The sequence below is a fragment of the Thamnophis sirtalis genome, unplaced genomic scaffold (assembly GCF_051295495.1).
Source record: "Thamnophis sirtalis isolate CommonGarterSnake01/CBP01778 unplaced genomic scaffold, rThaSir2_p1.2 scaffold_4, whole genome shotgun sequence".
Classification (NCBI taxonomy): Eukaryota; Metazoa; Chordata; class Lepidosauria; order Squamata; family Natricidae; genus Thamnophis; species Thamnophis sirtalis.
Genome location: NW_028261384.1, coordinates 98,055,152 through 98,081,212, shown reverse-complemented (window position 1 = coordinate 98,081,212; position 26,061 = coordinate 98,055,152). Strand labels below are relative to the sequence as shown.

At 38.8% G+C, this 26,061-nt stretch overlaps 2 protein-coding genes across 7 annotated transcripts in view; one reads left to right on the top strand and one right to left on the bottom strand.

Moving 5' to 3' along the window:
• LOC106542356 (acid-sensing ion channel 2) overlaps positions 1-26,061 on the top strand; it is a 571,660-nt gene that overhangs the window by 103,725 nt on the left and 441,874 nt on the right. The window lies entirely within an intron of this gene.
• LOC106542357 (uncharacterized) overlaps positions 18,677-26,061 on the bottom strand; it is a 28,553-nt gene continuing 21,168 nt past the window's right edge. For 2 of the 3 annotated variants that reach the window (XM_087713523.1, XM_087713525.1), the window contains exons 6-7: positions 24,597-24,646; positions 18,678-18,881 (exon numbers count right to left, since the gene is read on the bottom strand). In XM_087713523.1, the coding sequence (XP_087569649.1) occupies positions 18,775-18,881; positions 24,597-24,646 (157 nt within the window). In that variant the 3' untranslated portion in view covers positions 18,678-18,774. Of the gene's footprint in view, positions 18,882-24,596; positions 24,647-26,061 lie in introns of all 3 variants that reach the window. The other variant, XM_087713524.1, reaches the window with a different exon arrangement.

The following is a 26,061-nucleotide window of genomic DNA, read 5'->3' as shown; positions in this document are numbered from 1 at the left end:
GATAATTGGCAGAAGGCGGTCTCTCAAATAGCCAGATCCACTACCATGGAGCGCTTTATAGGTGGTGAGTAGGACCTTGAAGTGCACCCGGAGATCGACAGGTAGCCAGTGCAGCTCACGGAGGATCGGTGTTATGTGGGCGAACCGTGGTGCGCCCACGATCACTTGCGCGGCCGCATTCTGGACTAGCTGAAGTCTCCGGATGCTCTTCAAGGGCAGCCCCATGTAGAGCACGTTACAGTATTCCAGCCTAGAGATCACAAGGGCTCGAGTGACTGTTGTGAGGGCCTCCCGATTCAGGTAGGGCCGCAACTGGCGCACCAGGCGAACCTGAGCAAATGCCCCCCTGGTCACAGCTGAGAGATGGTGATCAAAAGTCAGCTGTGGGTCCAGAAGGACTCCCAAGTTGCGGGCCCTTTCTGAGGGGTGTAAGTTTTGTCCCCCCAGCCTGAGTGATGGTATGTTGGTCAAATTTTTGGGAGGAAAACACAACAGCCACTCGGTCTTGTCTGGGTTGAGTATCAGCTTGTTTGCTCTCATCCAGTCTTTAACGGCTTCGAGACCCCGGTTCATCACGTCCACCGCTTCATTGAGTTGGCACGGGGCGGACAGATACAACTGTGTATCGTCCGCATATTGGTGATATTTTATCCCGTGCCTTCGGATGATCTCGCCCAGCGGTTTCATGTAAATGTTAAATAGTAGGGGGGATAGGACCGACCCCTGCGGCACCCCATAAGTTAGGGGCCTCAGGGACGATCTCTGCCCCCCACCAACACCGACTGCGACCTGTCCGAGAGATAGGAGGAGAACCACTGCAAAACAGTGCCACCCACCCCTATCTCCCGCAGTCGTCGCAGAAGGATACCATGGTCGATGGTATCGAAAGCCGCTGAGAGGTCCAGGAGAACCAGGATGGAAGCATGGCCTCCATCCCTAGCTCTCCAGAGATCATCGGTCAATGCGACCAAAGCGGTTTCTGTGCTGTAACCGGGTCTGAAGCCAGACTGGAAGGGGTCAAGATAGTTAGCTTCCTCCAAGGTACGCTGAAACTGGAGAGCCACCACCTTCTCAACAACCTTCCCTACAAAGGGGAGGTTGGAGACTGGACGATAGTTATTAAGAACAGCTGGATCCGAGGACGGTTTCTTCAGGAGGGGTCTTACCACCGCTGTCTTAAGCGCGGTGGGGAAGTACCCCTCCCGAAGAGAGGCGGTAACAACCGCCTGGATCCAGCCTCGTGTCACCTCACTGCTGTTGGCAACCAGCCAGGAGGGACACGGGTCCAGTATGCAGGTGGAGGCACTCACAGCTCGCATAGCCTTGTCCACATCCCCAGAGGCAACTTCCTGAAACTCAACCCAGAGATGGTTTGCCAAGTTTTCTCCTTGTGTCTCGGCTGGGTCTACTGGGGTGGAGTCCAGGTCCGCTCGAAACCGGGCAACTTTGTCCGCCAAGAACTGGACATATTCCTCAGCCTTACCCTGTAGGGAGTCCCCCGTCTCCCTCCTATTTAGGAGGGAGCGGGTTATCCTAAACAGGGCGGCTGGGCGGGACTCGGCGGACGCTACCAAGGAGGCAATATATGTTCTTTTTGCTGTTCTTAAAGTCTGAATATACTCCTTGGTGCATGCTGTTAAAAGTGCCCGTTTCGACTCGGACCTATCGGACCTCCACGAGTGCTCTAGGCGTCTCCTCCGGCGCTTTACCTCCCGGAGCTCCTCAGTGAACCAAGGAGGCCTCCGGGGGCCGCTGACCTGGAGGGGCCGTAGCGGCGCAATCCGGTCTAGAGACATGTTAGGATATTCTCACCAGTGTTGACTTCAAATGTTACATGGCTGATAGGTCCCTCTGTCTTCTTCATTTTCGTCTTTGTCCATTTCTATCCACACAGAAGGAGTAGAACTGACCAACAAAAATGTGTTTGCTGTTTGCAATGCTTTTGCTCAGTCAGTAAGGGCAAATGAGTAGATACTGATTCAGGGACAAGAAACAACAGAACTTTGGGGCCTCCAGTTAGCAGCACTCAAAGGTATAAGCAACAAACTCACTGGAGCTTTTCAATTATCATAAAAGCTGAATCAGTAGCAGGAAGAGTTAAAGCACAAGATAAGTAAACACAGACAGCTAAAAAACTGAGCTGGAAATTGGAATCCTAGTTCATGAAAAGTCCAAGCAGTCAACCAGATGCTCTGGTTAAATTTTCCGATGGAGCCTGGGTGGGACATTTGTCTACAAAGTGTACTGCTGCGAATGGGGGTGGTGGTGTATCATTTTACTGTTATGGGAATAGTTGCTGAAAGGCCTGCCTACCATTAATTGTTCTAATTCTATAAAGTATAAAAAAGATGTACTGTCTATCTTTCTCCTGAAATTAATAGATGGCTTTTAAGCAAACAACCATTCTCTCAGCGAACAATTTGCAGTCTGCGAAAACTGTCAGTAAGGATCACTGTGGTGCTTCATCTGATCTGATCTATCCTTTGGGCAGTTATGTATTGATGTAGGGAATGTATTGTGTGAGGGGAAAAAAGGCATAAGCATTAAAGTGATGCCAGACACCTTTATATTTCATGTGTGATGCTTATTTGTGGTAGTCGGGCGTTTTCAAATATTGCATTGTTCTTGCCATGGGGCTTCAAGAGTTTAATGGAGGTTGAGCTGATTAACTCTGGAAGTTATGTCAGAGAAAAAGCTGTAATAGTTTTGCAATGTTTCCTCTGAATTTACAGGATGGGCCTGCTTACCATTGCCAAAAGCCTCTATTTTGTTCCATGCCTGAGATTTCCCCTTCCATTCACAAATACCTGGCTTTTCTCCACTATCCTTTTGTATATTTATATTTATTACTTGAAAAAAGTTAACAAAATGAGCTGAAGAGGGAAGGCAGAAGAGTGTCGGGGATTGTTTTCATTTGAAATGTGGTGAGTTCATGCCATTTAAGCTCATAGAGGCCAGCGAATAATAAATAAATACTCTCATGTGGCAGATAATTATGTTGCTGTTATTTATGCCTGCCATAGAAAGTCACAAGTCTGTCTGGTATGTGTAGAAGCTGACATAGTCCTTCCCTTTCCATTATCATTCCTGTTATCAAAGCAAACAGGATGTTGGTATTTCTCTAGGCCCTGCCTGATCCAGGTGACTAGCTCCATATGACCTTGGTTTCACCCCTGATGCAGGATATTATTTTGAGATCATTCTGTACTTTAAAATTGTCCAAGTTAATAGTCTCTTTGTCTGATGTCTTCTCTGAAGCTGCAGAAGTGCATGCCAAAATTTATTTAATCTGAAGCTGCAGAAGATCTCGGTGGATGCCAAAATCTATTCTATCTGAAGCTGCAGAAGATCTCGGTGCATGACAAAATCTATTCAATCTGAAGCTGCAGAAGATCTCGGTGCATGACAAAATCTATTTTTCTTGTTATTATTATCACCCTACTATGCAGAAATTGAAAGTCTGAATAGATTCTAGTTGCTGCATATTTAAAGAACTACACATTGATCGATGAGGGCAGCAATTACCCAATGTATCCCCTTTTGAAGAGTAGCTTGGAAGAGGCAATGATGCACCACACATTATAATGTCATTGCTGTAGCAGATTAATGGCAGGGAGCACTGCTTTGAAATAGGCAAGTTGCTGCAAGCCGTTTTGGATGACGTTGCAGGCCGCAAGCCAAGTACTTGGTGCTCTGCAGTGGGAAGATTAATTTGACTCTAGATTCCAGTTATGTGGAGGAAAAGGGAGCTCTAAGTTACTGTTATTTTTAAATGATCAGGTAAACCATCTCTGCTACTTATAGCTGTTGAATTGCAAGAACAATATGGAGACCTGTGACTGTAGGTGGATGAGATAAGATTTGTCAGTTACTCCTCCTAGGGGGTCCTAGTCTTTCAGCTTATTAAGACGTTTGATAATATATAGTGAATTTTTTGCAAAATGCCTGCTGAGATAGCATGTCCATTCACAAAATGTCTGTCAAGGGGGACATAACTATTTACAAATATCCCCTTATCAGGATATTACCTGCCCTAATCCCTTATCCCTTCCAGATAACATTCCATACTATCCTTGCTTAACATTTTCTAGGTAGCTGGGCTCATGGCCAATCTGTAACCATCTGTTTATAATTTTATCTTCATAGGAAATGTATGTGACCTCTTTGGAGTTCAGAGACATTTCTGTAAATAACTATGATGCTGATGGGTGGCTCTTTGTTTTGCAATGTGCTAGGGCTTCCAATTTCTAAAATTATGTTTTGAACGCAAAGAACACGAAGGGCAACACATTTGTAAGCACCATTGCAAAGCACATTTGTAAGGCACCATTTTGGAATATAAACTTTCCTCTTCTTCCCATAAAGGCTGAGACAATTCTATATTGATACCTGCCATCTAGAACACCTTTCTTTACAACTGAATGTCCCAAATCCTGCTTGCTTTCTAGGAAAGAAATTAGATCTGCCTACCTGCCAAGGCATAGGTTTTAGGTTAGGTTTATTGGATTTATTTATATAGGAGTTGGGAAGTTACTGAAGTCTATGTGGTTCATAAGTTTCCACTTTGAGTTGCCATTTTTCATTTCATTATGTGTTGTGTTCTTTTCTAGTTATTTATACTATTATTTTCAAATCTGGAAATGTTGTTAGCTTCTCAGAGTTTCTTGTGTGAGATGGATGGTCTTGTCTGTCTATGCTTGTGTCTGTGCCCCCCCCTCTCTCCATCCATCCATCCATCCATCCCTCCATCCACAAGAGTGTCTATAACAGATTAAAAAAAAGATAACATCTATGTTGATATTATTGTCCCCTTTGTATGCAAAACAGGGTTGAATTTTACAACTGATCTTTCCCATGTATCCCCCAAGCCAATGAACAATTCCTTTTTCTAATGGCTTTATGAAAACTGAGTAAAAGCATAATATTACATCCAGAATTTCATTTTTACCATATTGTACAGACATTCCATTTTTGACCCTTTAATTTTCTTATACTATATTTCTCCTTTTGCTCATTTTTTAAAATCAAATTCTTCTGTCCAAACTAATTTTCCAATTCTCTCTGCATCTCAACTTTTTGTGATGCCTTGGCTTGGTTACTGAAGGAGGAAGTTACAAATAATAATACTATATTTAAAAAATGCATGCTATCATGTATCTAGTTACAAAGCTGAAAGACTGGTAGTTTATTCAGGTTCTTATCTTAGATGAACAGTAAGTTGTTTTTAGACAAAGTAGATCCACTACTTACAGCAGTTGAGATTGAAATTGCTTTATTGATCTCAAAAACTAAGAGATAAAAATGAAAATAAATATTTTTAGTGTTCCAACTTTGTTTGAGGTTGAAACAACCAAGTTTCAGTGTTTCAGAGAAATCCTTATTTGGCAGTATGAGTAATACAAGCTGTGTTGTGCCTAAGAAAAAACATTTAAAATGATGTAAATGGGTAGTTACAAAACTAGAAATGTCCGTGAAGCTTGTAATGGGTGTTTTGCAAAATGATTGAAAGCTTTTACATTAGTGACAAAGAACATTTTCCAAAACATTCATCATTCACAAGTAGACATTAATGTTGGCAGTAACAACCCAAAATTCCAGTCTTGACTGAAACACATAGCTATTGAATTTAGAAAGATGATGAGTTTTAATTCCCAATAAAATCTCAAATTAGTAGCAGGAGGTAGGGAGTAGGTATTTTGCAGAAATATTATAGTTCAATGTTAGAAAAGGAATTGACTTTATATGTATCCTCCACCGCCATCATTCCACTTTTAAGTCTAAGCTTGGAATGAATGTTGGTGGCTTAGATAAAGGAATTCTGTGTTTCCATGGTGATGGACCAGAGATTTTTGACCAGACTGCAGACAAAATTGGAGGAGGTTAACAACAGCATTTGACTGAAACAGGATTAGTTTATTTTATAACTATAGCTAAATCTACATTATTTTTATAGTTCTACTCAGTTTCAGACATGTCTTAGATCCACTCCCTGTAGGATTATAAACAATCTCCAAATCCAAATGTCTTAATTAACCTGGCACTTAGAATATATATAGACTAAATACTGCACACCATCTGAATTTTATGGAACTGAGTGGAATGGAGATTGCGTGCTTCCTAACTGATGCTTCGTTCAAATACCATATTTTTATATGTGTTTTTTTTTTAAAGGGATCCATTCAACCAAACTTTATTTCGTTAAGAATTTGTTTATTTATATAGCCATCCATCTCACATATGATAACTAGGCAACACAATAAAATAGATAAAATACATAACATACAAATAAAAGACATAGCAGTCAGGTATCTTAACAATGACCATCAACAAAGCCAAGAAATTATTCCATTTTTTTAAAAAAATTAGGAATAATCTCATATAAAATCAAGACACTTGATAATTTAATGTGATACATATGTACAGAAATGAGAATAAATTTATCTCAACATTGGAAATAAAACAGAATTTCAACTATATTTGGTGTTATGGAGGTCAAGGCAAGGCAGGCTTCTAGAGTGTTCTTTATTTCTCTCAACAAATGTTCCAGCCAATGGCCCTCCAATGACTGGTAAGGCTCCCCCTCCACGCTATCCTGAAGGCAGCCACCCTCAGTCTCCCAAACACAGCCCCAGTTTTACAAAATACAAAGAAAGCCCACAGAGCAGGAGCACTCTCACAAGGGCAAGGTCCAGGGTTCCAAGTCCAATCCACAAGGGAGAGTCCAGACACAAGACAAGGGCAGTTCTCAGGACAAGAAACAGGTCCCAGGCAAGAAGCAGATCCAAAGGCACAGTGAAGAAAAGGCTAAACACAGTCCACAAGAGGCAAGCCAGGTCCAAACAAAAGGCGAAGAACAATCTTCCAAGCCAGGACAGACAAACAGCAACAGGCACGAATCGAAGATGGGGCAGTGTTAATCAAAGCAAACAGTTGTTCCTGGCAAAGTCTAGTCCTCCCCACTGCTTCTCCTTAAGTTACTCCAGAGGTGGGTTTCTGCCGGTTCACCCTGGATTGGGTGAACCAGTAGTGGCGACAGCAGGAATCTCCTCCCGCCACCCGGATGCTTCTGCGCATGCATGCACGAGCGAGCCAGTAGTAAAATAAATTGAAATCCACCACTGAGTTACTTCCCTCCAGTTGTTCTTTGTGGGAGGGATGGAGTGTCCACATCCTGAGTAGCCTTGCAGCCCTTTTCTGGCCTTGCCTACGGTCCTCTCTCCTTGCCGTTGGATTGAGAGAAGTAGAGAGTTGTTCCAAATCAAAGGAGATTGGCTGCCTATCAGCACCACTGCAGCCAATCCTCCCCCATGTCTGTGTAGGCAGGCAGCTCTCTGTCTGGTCGACCATTTCCCCCAATACCATGCCTTCCCTATTGGATGGTCCTAGTTCCAACATCTTTTCTTTCTCTTCTGAACCAGCTCTGATGGGGCCATGACACCTGGAAAACAGATTCGTTTTTAAGGGTGCTTAAACCCTTATAAATGTTGCAAATTGGAAAATGTGTAAAAGGGAAGTCAGAAATGCAACATCTTCCTTTTAGTTTCTTTTTTCTTTGCTATTTTTAAAATTTCTTTAATAATTCAAATTTATTAAACATGTTCATTTATATATTCTTTATTAGCATATACAAAAACACATACATCCATATTCTCACACATAAATATACATGCACATTCATACACCATGAAACAACATGATGGAGATTTTAAAATTGATTTAGCTTAAGACAGAAAATTTTATTATAAAACAAATATCTTGATATATACTCTTCCTTTATTCTTTCATTTTGTTGCCAATGTTATATTTAAGTTTGAAGAAAAGTCAAATAATCATAATGCCTGCAACAATATCCATAACTAATTAATATTGACAGAATATCCATTTTTATTCTCTTAACCATATTCAACATTCTAACTCACTTAAAGAATAAAAGGTTAAGAATGTAACTATATTATATAAATATAATTATATTGAAATAGCATTGTACCAGAGCTAAGAAGATGGAGCAATAAATGTTCTATGGCTAGATTTAATAATGTGTCAAAGGATTGAGCTAGTTCTATATTAATGTTTTATGGATATGTTTTTAATTTTTATAACTCTTACTCATTTAATCACTATTCTGTATATTCTTTTCTGATTTTATTAGCACGGTTATATTTTTGGTTGTACTTCATTATATCTTTTGCTTGTTATATTTACCAATGACATATACATTTAAAACAAAAAAACAAAACCAAGAAACACCTGATTCCCAAGTTTGGATATAAAATCAAGCTTTCAGTGCTCAGAAAAAGTTCTCCTTTTGGGCATCAGTACTTCTTAACTGCTGGGATTATGCCCTTCCTGTAAGAGGGTAGAAACAATTGAATAGATACAGATGCATTGTATAATTAACCCTGCCCAATGTCACAAATGGCTTTAAAGGTGATTACCAGCACTTTGAATTGCACCTAGAAGCTCAATGGAAGCCAGTACAGGTAATGAAGCCAAATAACTGACCCCATTAACTACTTGTGCTGTTGCATTCTGCACCAGCTGAAGCTTCTGAATGCTCTTCAAAGGCAGCTCCGTGTAGATCTTGTTTCAATAGTCCAGTCCTGAGAGCATGCGGGCATGAGCGAATGCAATGGGAAGTAGGAATAATCTTGAGGAATGGAGGAAAAGCCACAATCAAGACAATGGTCAGACAAATTTGAGTCCAAGGCAAAAACATACTTTAAGAAGGCATTTCAAGTATGACCCGCTTAGAGAGACAGAGGTCAAAAAAGGGGGATAGAGAGAGGCACATTCAGACTTTGCAAGATTTTGTTACTATAACCTTATAATAAAGATAGTATTACCATTCTTAATTTTAGTTTCCTAGTCTGGTCTGTCTCGATGACTTGATTTCAGATTTGTAAGTCTGAATGTTGTTGTCTCCTCCCTTTCCACCCATTTTTCTTATCTTCAAGAGAACTTGAATGGGCCAAGCCTGAAACATTTTTTTTCCAAATTATATTTCTGCCTGGGATTCAAATTTCTTTTGTTTGACCATTGTCTTTATTATTTTGTCTTTCTTTTGTTTCTCAAGATTATTCTACTTCACATTACAGTGACTGTCCTCCCTGGTCCAGGACTGCTTCCCATCCTGATCCAGGAACAGGTTCAACTGTCTACCCAAAATTACACAATGGTCTTTCTCTCCATACTGCCACCTGCTCTTCAAGCAGGAGCCACGAATCAGGAGAACTTCTGCAGTGCTATTCCTGAACCAAAGATGGAAGGACCCCCGAAATAGGAGGTGCAAAACCCAGAGCCATTTGGTCTTGCTTGGGTTGAGCCAAAGTCCAGTGCAACACCATCCAGGCACCCATAGCATTGATAAACCAGGGTGGAGATACAAAGCTGAGCATCACCAACATATGGTAAGTTCTGTGGCACTACCTAAGGAAGGGGCTGCAGGATAGACTTCTTCCCCATCATATTGTATATATACATATTGTATAAATGGACGAAGTGTATGTATGTGTATGTTTCAGGAAACAACTGAAAGCTTCCTTCCTTCCTTCCTTCCTTCCTTCCTTCCTTCCTTCCTTCCTTCCTTCCTTCCTTCCTTCCTTCCTTCCTTCCTTCCAGATATTCTAGTCTTCCTTCCTTAAAAGACTTATATTTTTCACAGATAAGAAGAAGGGCTTAGAAAATATCTACAGACCCCTCACATCCTTGACATAAATTGATAGAACTTCACCCCTTGGGACGCTGCTACAGGACATACATGCCAAAACAACTAGATACAGAGAATTTTTTTCTCTCTCATATCCTCACTCTGCTGAAACATCAAATTCCCACAATGCTGTCTTATGTCTAAGTATATTTGTCTGTCTGTCTGTCTGCCTGTCTGTCTATCTCTATCTCTATCTCTATCTCTATCTCTATCTCTATCTCTCTCTCTCTCTCTCTCTCTCTCTCTCTCTCTCTCTCTCTCTCTCTCTCTCTCTCTCTCTCTCTATCTATCTATCTATCTATCTATCTATCTATATGGCATATATCCTTCTCATTTTCTTACTCCATCTTATTCATATGATGATGATGATTTTGCTGTTTTGTATATACACTGAGAGCTTCTGCACTGGAGACAAATTTCTTGTGTGTCTAATCATACTTGTTCTTTACATTAATATCTGAGAACATTTTTCAAGAAAATTTATTTTAATTTTCTTTGTTCTTTGTTTTGATACCGGAAACAAAAATATCTTCTTTTTGGAAATAAAAGTTTAGAAAGTTATGCATTGAACAACTATTGGATGTTCTTTTATTATCAATAAAGAAGCCCTGTGTGACAATTACTTTAAAACGTAATTGTCTAAAGCCTCATATTGAACATTTTCTCCAGGAATAAAAAGATGATAAGAGCATCTCCAGAAGTTTTGAATTATATCTCCCATCAGTCCTAGCTAACATGGAATGTTGGCATTTGAAAACTTTCATGTCTAAGGACTAGGTTTACCAGTATGTAATATCGGATTTCAATATTTAAGACACAGAACAGAATAACAGCATTGGAAAGGACCTTAGAGATCATCTTCTAGTCCAACCCTCTGCCCAAGCAAGAGACAATGCCCATTCTTTCTGACTTGGCAGACGTGTGTGTGTGTGTGTGTGTGTGTGTGTGTATAGGGATAGGGATAGGGAATGGTTATGTGCAAGTGACGGGCGAACATGCATGTGCAGCTACATTTGCACACGAGCCTGCTGCTGACTCAATTGAATGACTGATGCAGCTACTTAATGAATTGTCATGGTTGATGATGGGCTGGAACCCATGTCTTCCGAGTCCTAACGCAATGTTTTGGTACTAACTATTTAGGTTCTACAAATAATTTCCTTGTTCGTATTTTTTAAAATCTTCCTAGATTTTGTACTAGGTCATTGACTACAGGTAATCCTCAACTTGCAACAGTTCACTTAGTGATTGGTCAAAGTTACAATGGCACTGAATAAAGTACCTTATGATCATTTTTCACAGTTTAGCAGGATCCCTATGGTCACGTGATCAAAATTCAGAAACTTGGTACCTGTTCATATTTATGACGGTTGTGGTGTCCTGGGGTCGTATGATCACTTTTTGCAAACTTCTGCTATGGAGAGGCCATTTCCACTTAACTACCAGGTTACTAAGTTAACAACTTCAGTGATTCACTTAACAATTGTGGCAAGAAAGGTCATAAAATGGGGCAACAAATATGTCTCAACAACTGATTCTTTGGGCTCAATTGTGGTCCTAAGTGGAGGAAGAATCCACATACGTGTCCTTCGGGATCTGCAAAACAAGTCCCCTGCTGAGTGATCCATGAAGTTCAAGCTGTTCGATTTTACTGGGGCAAATGAAACTGGATCTGTCCTCCATTTTTCTTAAGGACTTTATTTAACTTATTCATCTTTAAGTTGAACACAGACTTCACTCAGTTATTGTTCTGACCTAGGCTTCCCCAAAAAAGCACAAAGTAGATTCCTGGTCTCAACAAAACCACTTTTATTAAACGAATGTGGATTCCTCTCATTCACATTCAGCAAAGGCCTGGTAAACAGTCTTTCAAAGGTGAATTTATGACCACAGACCTTATCTAGCTTGGAAAGCTGCCATGTAAATATTTTCCAAACACGGAAAGACTTGGCACAGAGTCTCTGAGATTCACGGACAGATCTTCACACTCCTGAAACAAATGAACGAACGAACGGATTGTTTACTGCAATAGCCCACTCCCCTTTCACTCCTCTTTATTTTCCTATGGGAGGTGCCATTTACCATTCACCTGTAGCTTTACTACCAAGTTGACCCTGATTTCTTAGCTGTTCTTTTCTTCTGGCAGCTCTAGGCATTCACACACTGGGAACAGGCTCCAGCTGTTCCTCTACCTCCCTGCTGTCTAGCTCCGAAGGCAGCTGAGAACTGCCAGATGGCCTTGGCTGCATCTCTGCCTCTGACATGGTGCCCTCATCCAAGCCTTCCCAGCCTCCAGGGCTGGCCCATATTCCTTTCCCAACCTCCTCACTATCCGACTCTGCTGCCAGTGCTGCTGGCGGGCCATCTCTTTTGGTGTTGTTCTACATTTCAGGAGTTATTTTAGATTAAAAGATTTCATTTGGAATTTGGATTTAGCTCATACATCAAAAAATAAAGTTATAGATTTTAAAAAATTTTGTGATTAAACTGTTATTAAAGGATTAAAATTTACTTTTAAAGATTCTGCATTTTTTATATTTGAGGCATTCTTTTTTCTAATTTTAACTTTACAGGGGAACCTTGTTTATTTTTTATTTAGTTTAGTGCTGATTGGTTTGGATTTGTCAATAAATATAATTGGAGGAGCTCTCTGATTTGCTCCCCCCCCCTTTTTACTGAAAAATCATAAGCTGCAATGATTCCCTTTGGCCACTAGAGGGAGCTATTCATTATGTTGGAAAAAAAGAGGAAGCATGGAGTATTCTTGAAGATGGAACTTTTATTTAAAAATATAATTAGACTATTTAGAAGCAAGATTAAGAAAATTGAAAAATTACTAAATTGGATATCATGGAGCACAGATAAAAGATAAACTAGAAGTTAACGATAAGGAAAAAGAACATTTATAAATACATTTCATGTTTTAAGTGTCACTGTTGTTTATCGAGGAAATAATAGTACATAAATAAATTTCATATGATTATTTTGATTTAAGATTAAAATATGAAAATGTTAAGTATAACTCTCTTGAAAAACATCTGTACGTGTAGTTTGAGAAAAAGGAACATTTTGTTTACCAGATATTCACAGGCAAAGATTCTATTACATCAGATCAAATGGGAAGACGTTTTAATTTTCAAAGCCTGTGGTTTGAATTATATCATTCAAAAGGTGTTGGCTTTCATGCCAGAAATGTATTAAATTTTGAACAAGGTTTAACAGAAATAGGGCAGAAGCAACAGCCTGAAGATTAGAGATGAAGATTTGGAGGAAGTAGAGGCAATTACCAATGGAAGGGATGAACTGTGGGGTCCTTGATGCATTCCCACCCTCTCTCCCTCCCTCCCTCTCTCTCTCCTGTGTGATCTCCCATTCACTGCAGAATTTGCATATCTCCCTTCATAGGTGTATGATTCTGTTCGTGGTGGGTTGCTCCCGGTTTGGCCCGGATCGGATGAACTGGTAATGGCGGTGGTGGGAGGTTCCGCCCACCCACCCAGACACTTCTGCACATGCGCAGAAGCGTTGTGTGTGCTTGCAAACTGGAAGTAACCAAAATTGAAACCCACCACTGATTCTGTTCCTTTGAGAAGTGAGTCCCAATCACCAATACATGCTTTTCCCCCTCCTTTGGGAAAGTCTGAGCTATTTTCTTACTGTCACTGGAATACTTGATGAAGTCCATTCTCCAAATGTTTGCAGGCGGGGGGATAGGAAATCATCTGCTCAGTTTAGTGAAGCAGGACTGGACTGGATAGTAGGGATAGTTTTGTTTTTTTTGTCCTGATTATCATGCTGCTATCAGTCTACCTCTAGACGATGAGTGTCAAACTCACTTGCATCTTGTTGCCATCACGTGACGTTTTGCGATGTTTTCTCCATTCGTGGAGCTGGGGTAGGCATCGCTTGCAGGTGATGCATCCGGGCCACGGGCTGCCAGTTTGACAACCCTGCTCTAGAGGTTTCCCTTTCCTTGCTCTTTGCTGTGTTCAGTTTGGATTGAGATTTCTGCCTTTACTAGGAGTTCCTCATTTTCATGGTTGAGTCTCAGAATGGCTAACAGGAATCCATTTTGAGTCTTCCAGGAATCCAGTGAGTTTACATTCGGTGCAGGGTTCTTTCATTTGGCTTGAATACCTACATGGCATACAGTTTGCAAATTGCTGTGGTGCTAGTCCCCCCCACCCCATGACTTTCTTATTCTTCATGCAAATGGTCCTAGGAGTTCAAAGGCGGAAACTTTTTTTTAAAACAACAGTATGGCACAGCCAACACAAGCATTGAAAGCATTTCAGACACCACCAACAGACTATTATAGGTTTATAATCCTTGTATTATGACAGTAATGGAGCTTGCCTATTATTGGAATTTGGGTGGATGTTAAGTTTATTTACTTATTTATTTTGTATGGCATAACAGAATAGAGCATTAATGCACAAAAACTCACAAAAACACCATTTAAAATGCATAACAAAATATAAAACATCAGAGCAGTGCACTAGTTTAAAAACACAGCAGGAATGATAAAAGTCTGAATAAAATTAAATTATGAATGAGACGTTACTGGGGTGGCTAAACCTATGGCAGGACCTACATCATTTAGCCATTGGGCAACAGTGCCCTCAAGATGATGTATTTCATTTAGGGATCCAGGGAACCTCCTGAGGAGCCATTCCGTCGCAATATGATGTAAAGTTTGCAGGATGTTCCCACATTCACAGTTAGCATCACACCAGCCCCCATTTATACTTCCAATATTGGCACCTGATGTGGCTGGTTTGAATTCAGTTGAGTGCTGTTCAGGTTTTGCTTCGGAGGTCAAAGCCAAAGGGGCATTGTACTGAATTAAACAGATCTACATTGGAAGTTTCTATTCCTGGCACCAGGAGGATGTTAAATGTATCATTTTAAGTGAACAACCCCCTCATCCCAACATTACCAAACTCATAGGTTAAACAAATGTGCAGGTCATTAGGTTTCCCACACTACCTCTATTCCTCACAGTGCTTGCTTAGATCTTCAGGTGGGGAAAGGGAAGGAGACCAGGTCTTGGCTGCTGGACCATGTGGGTGAATTCCAGCGGTGTCTTTTTCTATCTTTAGTGCACTTGAAATACAAGCTGTTCTAATTCTAGGCAAAAGAGCCCCTCCCCATCATCTCTTTACCTCTAAACTATTCATTGTTTGTACCAGGGGTGGGTTCCTACCAGTGTTGGTACCGGTTTGCTTTGTGTGCTTGTGAAAAGAAAAATTCTTCTATTGACTTGAGTATGTTGAACAAATGATTTTGGTTAGGGTTAGCGTTAGGGCAGTGATGGTGAACCTTTTGTGGCTCGGTACTAAAAGTGGGGGGAGCGCGGGGGGGGGTCGTGCACAGGTATGCCACACCCATAATGCTATGCGCATAACCCTAGCGTGCATGCGCGCATGATCAGCGCTCTCTCCCATTTTTGGTGTTATTTCTTGCCCTCCCCAGGCTCCAGAGGCTTTATAGGAGACTGGGGAGGGCAGAAACAGCCTCCCCCCACCCCCCAGAGGTCCTCCAGGGGCTTTAGGAGCTTCCCTGAAGCCTCTGGAGCGTGAAAAACTGGCAAAGTTCGGGAACGGACTTCTGGGTTGCTCGTAGGGCCAGTTTTAGCCTTCCAGAGCCTTCAGCGGCCTTCAGGAGGCTTCCCTGAAGGCTCTGGAGGGGACAAAACGACCCTACGAGCAAACCGGAAGTCAGTCTGGGTTGCTCGTAGGGCTGGTTTTAGCCTTCCAGAGCCTTCAGAGCCTTCCAGAGGCTTCCCTGAAGGTTCTGGAGGGCAAAAACGACTCTACGAGTGACTTCCAGTTTGCTCATAGGGTCATTTTTTGCCTTCCGGAGCCTTCAGGGAAGCCTCCTGAAGGCTCAGGAGGGCTAAAACTGGCCCTACGATGAAACCGGAAGAACATCCGGTTTGCCTGTAGGACCGGTTTTTCACACTTCAAGGAAGCCTCTGGAGGGTGAAAAATGGCCTCAAAAGAAGGCCGAAGTCAGCGGGCCAGTGCGCGCATGCATGCTGGCCAGATGACAGGGCAATGCCTCCCATGCCCTGACAAATTGATCCCCGGGCCACCTGTGGCAAACGTGCCATAGGTTCACCTTCACAGGGTTGGTGTATAAAGATAGAAAGCAATACTGATTGTCACAATGAAAGAATGGATGGTAAAGATGATAGAATAGTTTAATGAAAAGAAGAACTGGGGGTGACATGATAGCAGTGTTCCAATATCTTAGGGGCTGGCACAAAGAAGAGATGGCCAACCTATTCTCCAAAGCACTGAAGGAAGAACAAGAAATAATGGATGGAAACTAAACAAGAAGAGAATGGACCTAGAGTTAAGGAGAAATTTCCTGACAGTTAGAACAATTAATCAGTGGAACAATTTGCTTCCAGAAGTTGTGGGTGATTCAACATTGGAAATTTTTAAGGAGAGATTGGACAACCATTTGTCTGACATAATATAGGGTTCCCTGCCTGAACAGGGGATTGGTCTAGAAGACCTCCAAGGGTCCATTCCAACTCTGTTATTCTGTTATTCGAATGGGAACAACATCAGCTCTTTTTCAGTCTTCTGGCCTCTAATTCTCCAGGATCTCTGAAAGATTTATTGCAATGATTCCAACATCACCTCTACCAGTTCCTTGAGAACTGTGGATGTAATCAATCAGTCCTGGTGATTTGAATTCATCTAGAGTGGACAGATATTCTCTTACCATTTTCTTGCCTATTTTAATTTGCATTCCTAGCCAGTGTTTTATAGTTAAGTTTTGGGGAGGTAGAAGAAATATGGGACTTTCTTAGGACTACATTAATGAGATAAAGTAACACATAGTGATGAAACAAATGTAAAAACATTAAATTGTAAGTGGGAATAGAAGGCAACAATCTCTAACAGGCTAGCTGAACCAACAATTTAATAAACCATCAAACTCTGGTAAATATTTAGATGTTGTCTACTGTGTTTTGGACTCAAGGGAATTTGTTGATTCATGAACAGGTGTTTTTACATTATTATTTTAGCTGGGCAATCCTTATTTTGAGCAGACTAGCTAATGTTTTAAGATTGGTGATAAATTGGTTTATACAAAAGGAAATAATAGCTGGGGAAAAAGTCCCCTCTAGAATTTTTAAAAGGTGAATTATATCAGCCATATTTTTAACAGTAATTGCCTTTTTCAAATACTTTCTATTTAACATAAGATTATTTAGAAACATCCAGCTGTTCCTATCCACGTTTTATGTTTTGTGCAGAATTAATTTAGAATACCTATTTTTAGCCATTTCTTAAAATGGGCCAATTTACCCCAAAGTTATGTTTGCTGGAAATAAATTGCATTAACTCTAATCTCTCCTATTAAAAAGGGATTAATTTGTTTTACAGCATTTGTCCACTAGATGGTAGAGAAAGACCAGAAAATATCTGAAGAGTTTATAGAAGAAATATGCCAGAAATTTTAGGGCTGTGCAAAATATTTGAAAGACGTGATTCACAAACCTTTTAGAAAGAATAGAGCACACCTCATTGAAGCATGAAATCATTTTCATTCTTTGCAAGGCTTGTGCAGCTGCTTTGAAAACTGATCCCAATTGTGTTTGCTTCCCCCTCCCCCCACTGCTGGTTCCAGATGAAATATTGTGTACGCACATTTTGTACCACAGGTTGGCAACCAGGGAAAGGTTTTGAAGCAGTAATGCAGTGCAATTCAATCCTTTAAAGAGAGATGTTTAATGCTGTGTTAATGGTTTTTTTGCAAAGCCCCTCCTTTATTGCTATATATTGTCCTATTACAAATGGGGTGTGTTTATAGAATCACAAGATTAAAAGGGACTTGGAGGTCTTTCAGTCCAACCTCCTGCCCAAGGCATAAGTCTTTATATCATTCCAGATTAATGGATATCCAATCCAGTATTGACAAAACGTCACTTCTCATGGTAACTTTTCATATCTTCTGGCTTTTCACATTTTGATCCAAATTTAATCACGAAAAAACTATTACAATAATAGATATTTGGGTAATTTGAAAAAAGCCTTATTTTTCTTAATAACAGAGTAGATATGTTTACAGGCGTTCTATTATTACAATGAGTATTTATGGGATGTTTTAAGGTTATTATGAAATCAAAATCTGTTGGAAATAATGTGTATGCTCTAACTGTATAATAATGAATGGTATATCATAGGGTTCTTGTTGTGGAGGAAATAGGAGGAGGAAGAAATATTATGGATGTTCAATGCCTTGAGTAATGTATAAAAAATAAAGGTGTAATAAAGATCAAACAAATAAATCCAGTAGAGAAAATATTTTTTTTCTATTGCTAAATTGAATTGAAAAACATTTCTCATTCTTAAGTGGAGCCCCCTACCTTCTCCTGTTCCCCAACTCTTCAAAGTTAGGAAACAAGTCTCATTTCTGCCAACCTTGACACATTGAAATAAGTAAAGAAGATCATTTAATAACACACGCACAGACACACACACATACTCACAACAGAGAGAGAGGGGGAGGGAGGGAGGGAGGGAGGAGAGAGAGGGGGGAGGGAGGGGGAGGGAGAGGGAGAGATTCATTCCCAGGTCTTGGAGATTAGCACAAAGGATAATCCTCACCCCCCCCTTTCATATCTGATAAATTAAAATAAATCATTCCCATCCACCCCTTTGTTTCATGTCAAGCACATTTATTGTTAAATATAAAAACACCAATTTTTTAAAAAAAACAACAACAATGTAAGGCTATCTGGCCCTTGCAGTATGAGAATATTATTTTAATTGAAAAATTGCATTTATAAAATTTAACGGAGTAACAGAATACTTCTTGCCTTTTCGAAAGACGAAGGATATTCTGAGCAGTGGGTGGTCACTCAGCTCAGCTTGAATGTGTCAATTCTAGTTCTCTGCTTGCTATATGAAAAAGATTCTAGCATTCAGAAGATGAAGTTTATAATTGGTATATTTTAATTGGTAATATAATTGGTATAATTATATATAATTATAAGGGGGGGTGTCCTACTCTTTTAACGTGTTCAGAACTTCAGATTCCTTGTTTCACTCTGCCCGGTATCTTTTACTTTTGTTGCTTTGTTTATTCTTTCTCTGGCTCCTGAAGCAACCTATAAAGAGAGCTCTGATCTTGCTCGGCTTTCGGGCAGCACCTAAAGAAAATTAAAACCAAAGTTATGTCCAGCCCTTTGAGGTTGAGGGTGATGGATAATTGAATAGGGCTCTGGCAGGAGCCTTAGGATAAAGATGACAGCTCTTTAGATTTCCTAATACCATGTACTGCTTGATGCAAACATCTCTAGAGCTAAGTCTTCATTTTGTGGGACATACAGAGATATGTGGGCGGATGGATTATGTGTAAAAGTAGAAAATAGTGCTGGGAGTAATCCTATTGGCTATTTTCATAAAATAATGATTGGCTTAATCACAGCTTGTTAAATTTTGGTGCTTGCATAGCATGCTGACCCATAACTGTACTATGGAGGCTATTTGAACAATGCATTTGGCTAGTTTTTATTCCATTGTATATGAATGGAATCTGTGGATATAAAGCAACTGCTCTGCTTAGCTCAGAATTAGTTTCTCTTTGTTTTTCCCCCAGAAATTCTTTTTGTGTCATTATTTGCTTATCCACATTGGAACAAGAAAGCAGAAACTGTGTCTAGACAGAGACTTCAGTCTAGTTTCACAAAAGTAGTAATCCATTTTGTGCATAAGCTATGTCTGTGGTTGATTTTGGATATATTCAATGATAAATTCTGGATTCCAATAGATTTTAGCAGAAGAACCTTATATTTTTAAAGGAAAAAAAGTTATTCTTCAATACTTTAGGAGATGCTGCTAGGAATTAAACCTGGGGACTTTATATGCAAAGCATGGGTATTCTCCCTGTAAACTATTGTTCTACCTTGTTAAGGTGAGGAATAAATAGAGGAAATGAGGGATAATGTTAAACCATATTTGAATTATCTTGCTGCCAGAAACTCTAAGATCCATACAGTTTAAGTAAGAAAATTAATATTTTTCATTTTAAAAAGTTAAAAATATTTGAGCTGACAAGATATTAAAATTGCAGGAGGGCAACCTGTTAGAAGCCATTAAAATTATATTTCAAAGCCAGCTGCTGATAAAAGCTTTTTTTAGATAAATGTTTTTACATACAGTATATCTTTAAAGTTGTGAAACTAAGGCACATTTGGGGAGGGTTGAGATGGAAAGTGAAATCTATTGTTTGAAAAGCCACTTCCCATTTTCTTTAAGAGATTTTTTCCCAGAAAAATTGAGAATAAAAATATCTCATTTTTAGATCTACACGAAGAAGGTAAATATTAAAATACTCAGGTAGTTTAGTATTGGCAACAAAGATGCTACCATATCTTCACTTTAAAAATGCAGATTATCATTTAACGGCAGCAGAGAGATTTAAAAAATATCAACCCCCCTGGTGCTATCTAATGTCTGACTCAGTCTGTGTGGCCTAGGTAATAGTTCTAATAGAACTCCAGTTGAGCCTGATCACAAAGGAAAGGAGGGATAGAAGGCCTGACCTTGACACAGAAAGAGAGGAAAAGAAATGAAAGGAAAGGAATGACTGAAAGATAAAAAACAAGGAAGGATTATAAAGAAAATGAAATGAAAATAAAATTATTTTCAATTACAAGTGGTACTATTGTAATTATTGGTCTTAGACTCTAAAATGCTATGGAACATGCTGTATAAAGATAATGTTTGAGTCGAGACTGTTCCAGAACCAGAATGGAAAATTCATGAGAAGGGGGAGGGGGAATTTAGTTTGCATATAGCTGTAAAGCTTTCAAAGTCTTTCCACTATTAATTTCAGACATATGGGACATTGTGTTACGGTACAGAGCAGGGGTGAAAATCAACAGATTCTGACAGGTTCTGGAGAACCGTTAATGGAAATTTTGAGTAGTTTGGAGAACTGGCAAATACCACCTCTGGCTGGCCCTAGGGTGGGGTGGGAATGGAGATTTTGCAGTATCCTTCCCCTGCCATGCCCACCAAGCCACGCCCACAGAATCAGTAGTAAAAAAAAATGAATTTCACCACTGGTATAGAGCATAGCATTTATATGATGGACAAATAAGCTTTTCCTGGAATCTAGAGCCTTAGTAATGGTCTGATATTTTCTTCTTCAAGTGTTTTACAAAAAGTCTTCACAAGACTTTAAAAACAAATCAAAACTCCAATATTATTTATTTTGATCTGATCTTCCATTAAGAACACAAGGATGAGACCAAGATATTTCTAGTCTGGCATTTCAGATACTTATGTGCATTGAATGTGTCATTTTCGCCAGCTGCTCTCAACACAGCTTGCCTGGAGTTGCATTTGAGTTTAGTGAATGGGAAGAAATCCTATCTGCTTGGTGGTCAGACTTCAAAGAAGTAAAAGAAAACTTAAACTTCATCTGTTAATCAAATCTAATCTGTCCATGTAGATAATGGGCAAATATGGTCTAAAATAAGAAATTAAAATGTTAAATATGATATCTTCCTACTCCTACCCAGGAAGGAATAGGAAGATATTCTTTCTCAAGTAAGCTTTTTTTTTTTAAAGGAACCGTTTTTTAATGCCATTGTCAGCGGAGGAGTGGGACATAACATCCTGACTACTTTAGAACTAGAACAAAAAGACCCTAACACCTTGGTATCCAGGACTGGACATCCAGGAAATACAGCAATCTATCATTTAGTGGAAGTTAAAGACAAATTGGACTTTCAGTTTTGTTTTGAAAACAATTTGAGTCCTGGTTATTTTATTTTTATTATGTTCTGCTGGAATGCATGTAACTGTGGGGAGAAATTTAAAGGTCTCCTCAAGGATGTATATCTAGTCCATCACTTTCCATGCATTTGTGCACGGAAAGTGTCCTGTTACATCAAGTAACAAATGGAAGCCATGGTTATATCTTTAAAAATAAGAAAATATGAGGAAAACATAAGAAAATATTGTTTGGATCAGATCTATCCTGCTGCATGTATTTGAGAATCTAAAAGCCTAAAGAGGAGGATAATAGTTACAGTATATTCCATTGTTATTTCTTCCCCCTCCCCACAACTAGAACATGGCATCTGTTTATGATTTGGGAGGTAATAAAATGCTATTAATAGCATTTTGAATACCCGGTCTTTCATGAAATATCCTTTTAAAACCATCCAAAGTGGCTGCTGTTATTTCAAACAGTAAACTCCATTATATTTATTTTAAAAAAGTATTTATATTTGTCTTGATAGTTCCCATATTTATTTTCAATGGGTGACTTGGAGTTTAACCATTGTGAAACAGGGAAATAAATATCTTTATATCTGGATTATCTATGTCATGTATGATTTTATATCATGTGCCCTCTTATTCTTCTTCATTTCAAGTTAAAAAGGATCAATTAGTTTGGACGTAGCCTTTCCTCAGAGGTGAGCTGTTTCAATACACTAATCGTTATAGTTGCTGCTTTTTCTTATTTCAACATTTTCTAGTTATACAATACTCTTTCTCAAATACAGTGGTCAGAACTAGTCAGCAATACTTTTTATTGCTTGTATTTCCTTTTTTAAATTATTAATAAAGAAGCAATGTCTAAAGCTTACATTCCTGAAATATCAATTTCTCAGTCTACAGCTACTCAGTATTGTTTCTTTTGAGCTCAACTTGTTCTTCCCCATCTAGACTCTCAGGTGATGATTGGTCCACGATTAAGGTACAAAATTGGGTATCATCAACCAAATCAGGAAACTAACTCCAAAGGAAGACTAAACTATATTTTACTAAGATAGGCTATAGTAGCAAAATCATGCATGATTTCCTATGTTTTTCCATTCCTCACAATTGGAAGGAGGGAGAATTAGATTGAGTATTTTTCTAATACTTTCCTACATCCCTGAGTTTAAAGCAAGCTTCAGCACCTATTGTCCTAAAGACTTCTGGATATTTTCTCCAAGATAACTTCCATGGCTTCCTAAATGGATGATGCCTCCCAACAGTTCATGTAGATGTTAAATTAAATAAGGGAATGAATAGAGTATTGCAGTACCTGAAGCAGTGGTGGGTTTCCATTTTTTTACTACCAGTTTGCTCATGTGCGCCACACTTCTGTGCATGCACAGAATGTCTGGGTGGGTGGAGGGAGCCTCCCACCACCGCTACAAACAGTTTGCCCAATCCGGGCCAAACTGGGAGCAACCTGGAGGCCTGATCTCCAGTCTCTTACAAGGTTTGACTGAAAGTGTCCAAATAGGAAGGATTGGAACCAGAGCAAAATAATGTATATTATACATTACATAATATATAGACATGAGGGCTGTGTCTCTTCTAAGACATCCTACTTTGAAAACTTCATTCTCCATTGTGGCTTTAATGGAACAAATATATATCCTGGAACAAATTGCACTGATTGCAGGGTTTTTGGTGCTTTTTTGGTGCTTTTTTGATGCCTTTGAATTAGTCTTGATTCCTAATGACTGACTGCACAAATCCCTACAGTTTTCTTGGCAAGATTTCAGAAGTGATTTACCATTGCCTTTTTCTTCTTAGGGCTGAGAAAAAATGAATGGCTCAAGATCACCCAGCTGGTTTTGTATCCAAGGCAAGACTAGTATTCACAGTCTCCCAGTTTCTAGTCTTAACTACTACATCAAATTTGCCCTCTTATAAACCCAGTGCATCTACCCAAAAGGGAGATGGATTAGATACATATATTTGGTATATTAAACTGGATACCCCAATGTATCTAAGTGACTGACTGACTGGCTACTGTCTGCATGACTGTATATATTCATTAGGAATTGTTAGACAATTTCCTTAATATATCAGGGAGGCAGTAGGAGACAGTCTCCTTGCTATGCTTCATAATATCTTAGTTAATCTAATTTCACTGCAATTCTTATAGAAGAAGTAACAATCAGCTAGGATTCCCTTGTGCTCAGAGAAGCATTGGCTGAGGCAGTGATATTTTGTCAGCTGGGGCTTCCCTGTGCTTTAGTATCAGCCAGTGAAAGGACCCCCAGTGGATACTATGTGACCTGTTTGGTTAATGTCGATGAAGATAGTAGTTATTCTATTATTTTCTTCTTTGTTTCTTCTTTGCATTTACTATACAATGGTGTGCAGAGTAAAGCTGCTTTAGGTTCAGAGTTCAGCTTTAATCTTGTTGTTTCAAGAGGGAAGCTTCAGTGTTGTTTCTTGATTTAGCGAAATGTCCAGTTTGATGGTTGTAAGGATCCAGTGAAAAGTAGAAGCAGAGGATGCAATACATCCTTTTCTTCCTACACAAACACAATCCTCTTTAAATCAGAGTTATACTGGAACAGTTTTTGATATAATTTGGCCAGCCAGAGCTACATCTGTCACAAGAGCTAGATAGAATGTCAGAACAAGGAAACTTTCAAGCAAGTTTTCCAAATTTGAATTTGATTGGGAGTATATATACTGTATATTAAAACATTTGAGTTTTTAATATTGTCCTTATGAGAAAATTTTAGCCTACATTTTAAAGTTCAAATCTTTAGAGGGTGTTCAATCTGATTTGAATAAGAGCATGAATTAATATGCAATAAAACAAAAATTTCTAGAAATAAATGGACTACGCACATAATCACATGATCACAACATGTAAATAGATTAAAATATTTATAGATTAAAAGTGAAAATTGAATAGCACCTATATAATATAGCCATAAAACCAGAATTTATCACAAGGTTTTGCTGAAAGAAATATACAAAATTTAGCTCTGGTTACTTGTATATGACTGTTGCCCAGGCAATGTCTGTATGTAGAAATAGGAATTATTAAGAGTAAATAATGGTTTATTTTCCTTGTGCAAAAAAATAACACATTAATCATCTCTTACCTCTGTGTCCAGACCTGCTTTGACTGGGGTGATTCTTCCTGTCCGGTTTTCTAAAATAAGAATAATTGTGCAATATTAGAAATGTATTGCTAAATACCATAAGAGGTTTTCCTCTTTTCTCTGACTAATAAGTAAACAAAAAGAATGCACTTCCCACTCTTTCTAGTTTTATGATTCATGGTAAGATTAAACTAAAGAGAAAATAAAAAATAAAATTGACAACCATCTGCGCCATTGCAATAAAAGTAAAATATAGTGCACTGCATAAAAACCACTGGTCTTGTTAAGCTTCTCTTATTAGTTCTTTCATATATGAATATTAAGTACAAAATAAAGGGAAGTAAGCAAACGAACATCTTAAGGGTTTCTGTTTGTATTGCAATTACAGGTAGTTATTGACAGCTCATTTAATGGCTGTTCGAAGTTCGAAGTTACAAGAGCACTGAAAAAAGTGACTTATGCATGTTTTTCATACTTATGACCATTGCAGCCTCCCCATGGTCACATGAGCAAAATTTGGATGCTTGGCAACTGGCAGGCATTTACAATGATTGTAGTGTCTTGGGGTCATGTGATCACCTTTTGTGATCTTTAGACAAGCAGTCAATGGGGAACTCAGGTTCACTTAACAATCACTCTCTGTTTTGGAGTCCCACAGCTACATTTTGAAGAAGAGAGATTTCCCTATTTATGGAAGGGTATGATTGATAAATTAGCTATAGAAATTATCTAGAAGGCCCTTCAGATGTATGCTTGAAATGTGAACATATGACAGGACATTTATCATTACCAATTTCGTTGTATTTAAGTACAATGCCAATAAAATTATACTTACTTATACTTATCATGCTTGATGGACATATAAAAAAGCTAAAAACTTTTTTGATCCAAATACATACTTTGACATAGAAGATTCAAAGATTAATATTCAATTGAAGACATTTTTTAAAGGATTGATTAATGGATAAACAGCCATGGAAGATTATTTCCATATCTGATCATCGTAGCAAGATTACTTTTATGCATGGAGATGGAAAGATCTGCCACTATGGAAGAATAGTTGTGAAGTAGACAGATTTTCTGAAATAAATACATTAGCTTCTTTGATTAGAGAAAACACATTAATTGCTGATGAGAAGTCTCATATGAACCTTTTGTGTAAAAATGAAAAAAATGAACCTGTGACTTATAGTTTGAATGGTTACGCAGGATCGATTACAGAAAAAAGTAATATGATGTAACTTTAGAGAGGTTAAAATATACAGTATTTGTACTTATCACAGCTGTGAAGGATACAGGAATTTATTTCTTTAACTTTTTTTTGTTTCTTTTCTATTTTTCTTTAACTTTTTTTCCTTTTCTTGCACCTTTTTTAAACTTTGATTTTTTCATTTTTCTTCCCTATTTATTATTTTAGCTTTTATTTTCTTGTTTAAAAGTTTTAATAAAAATTATACATTAAAAA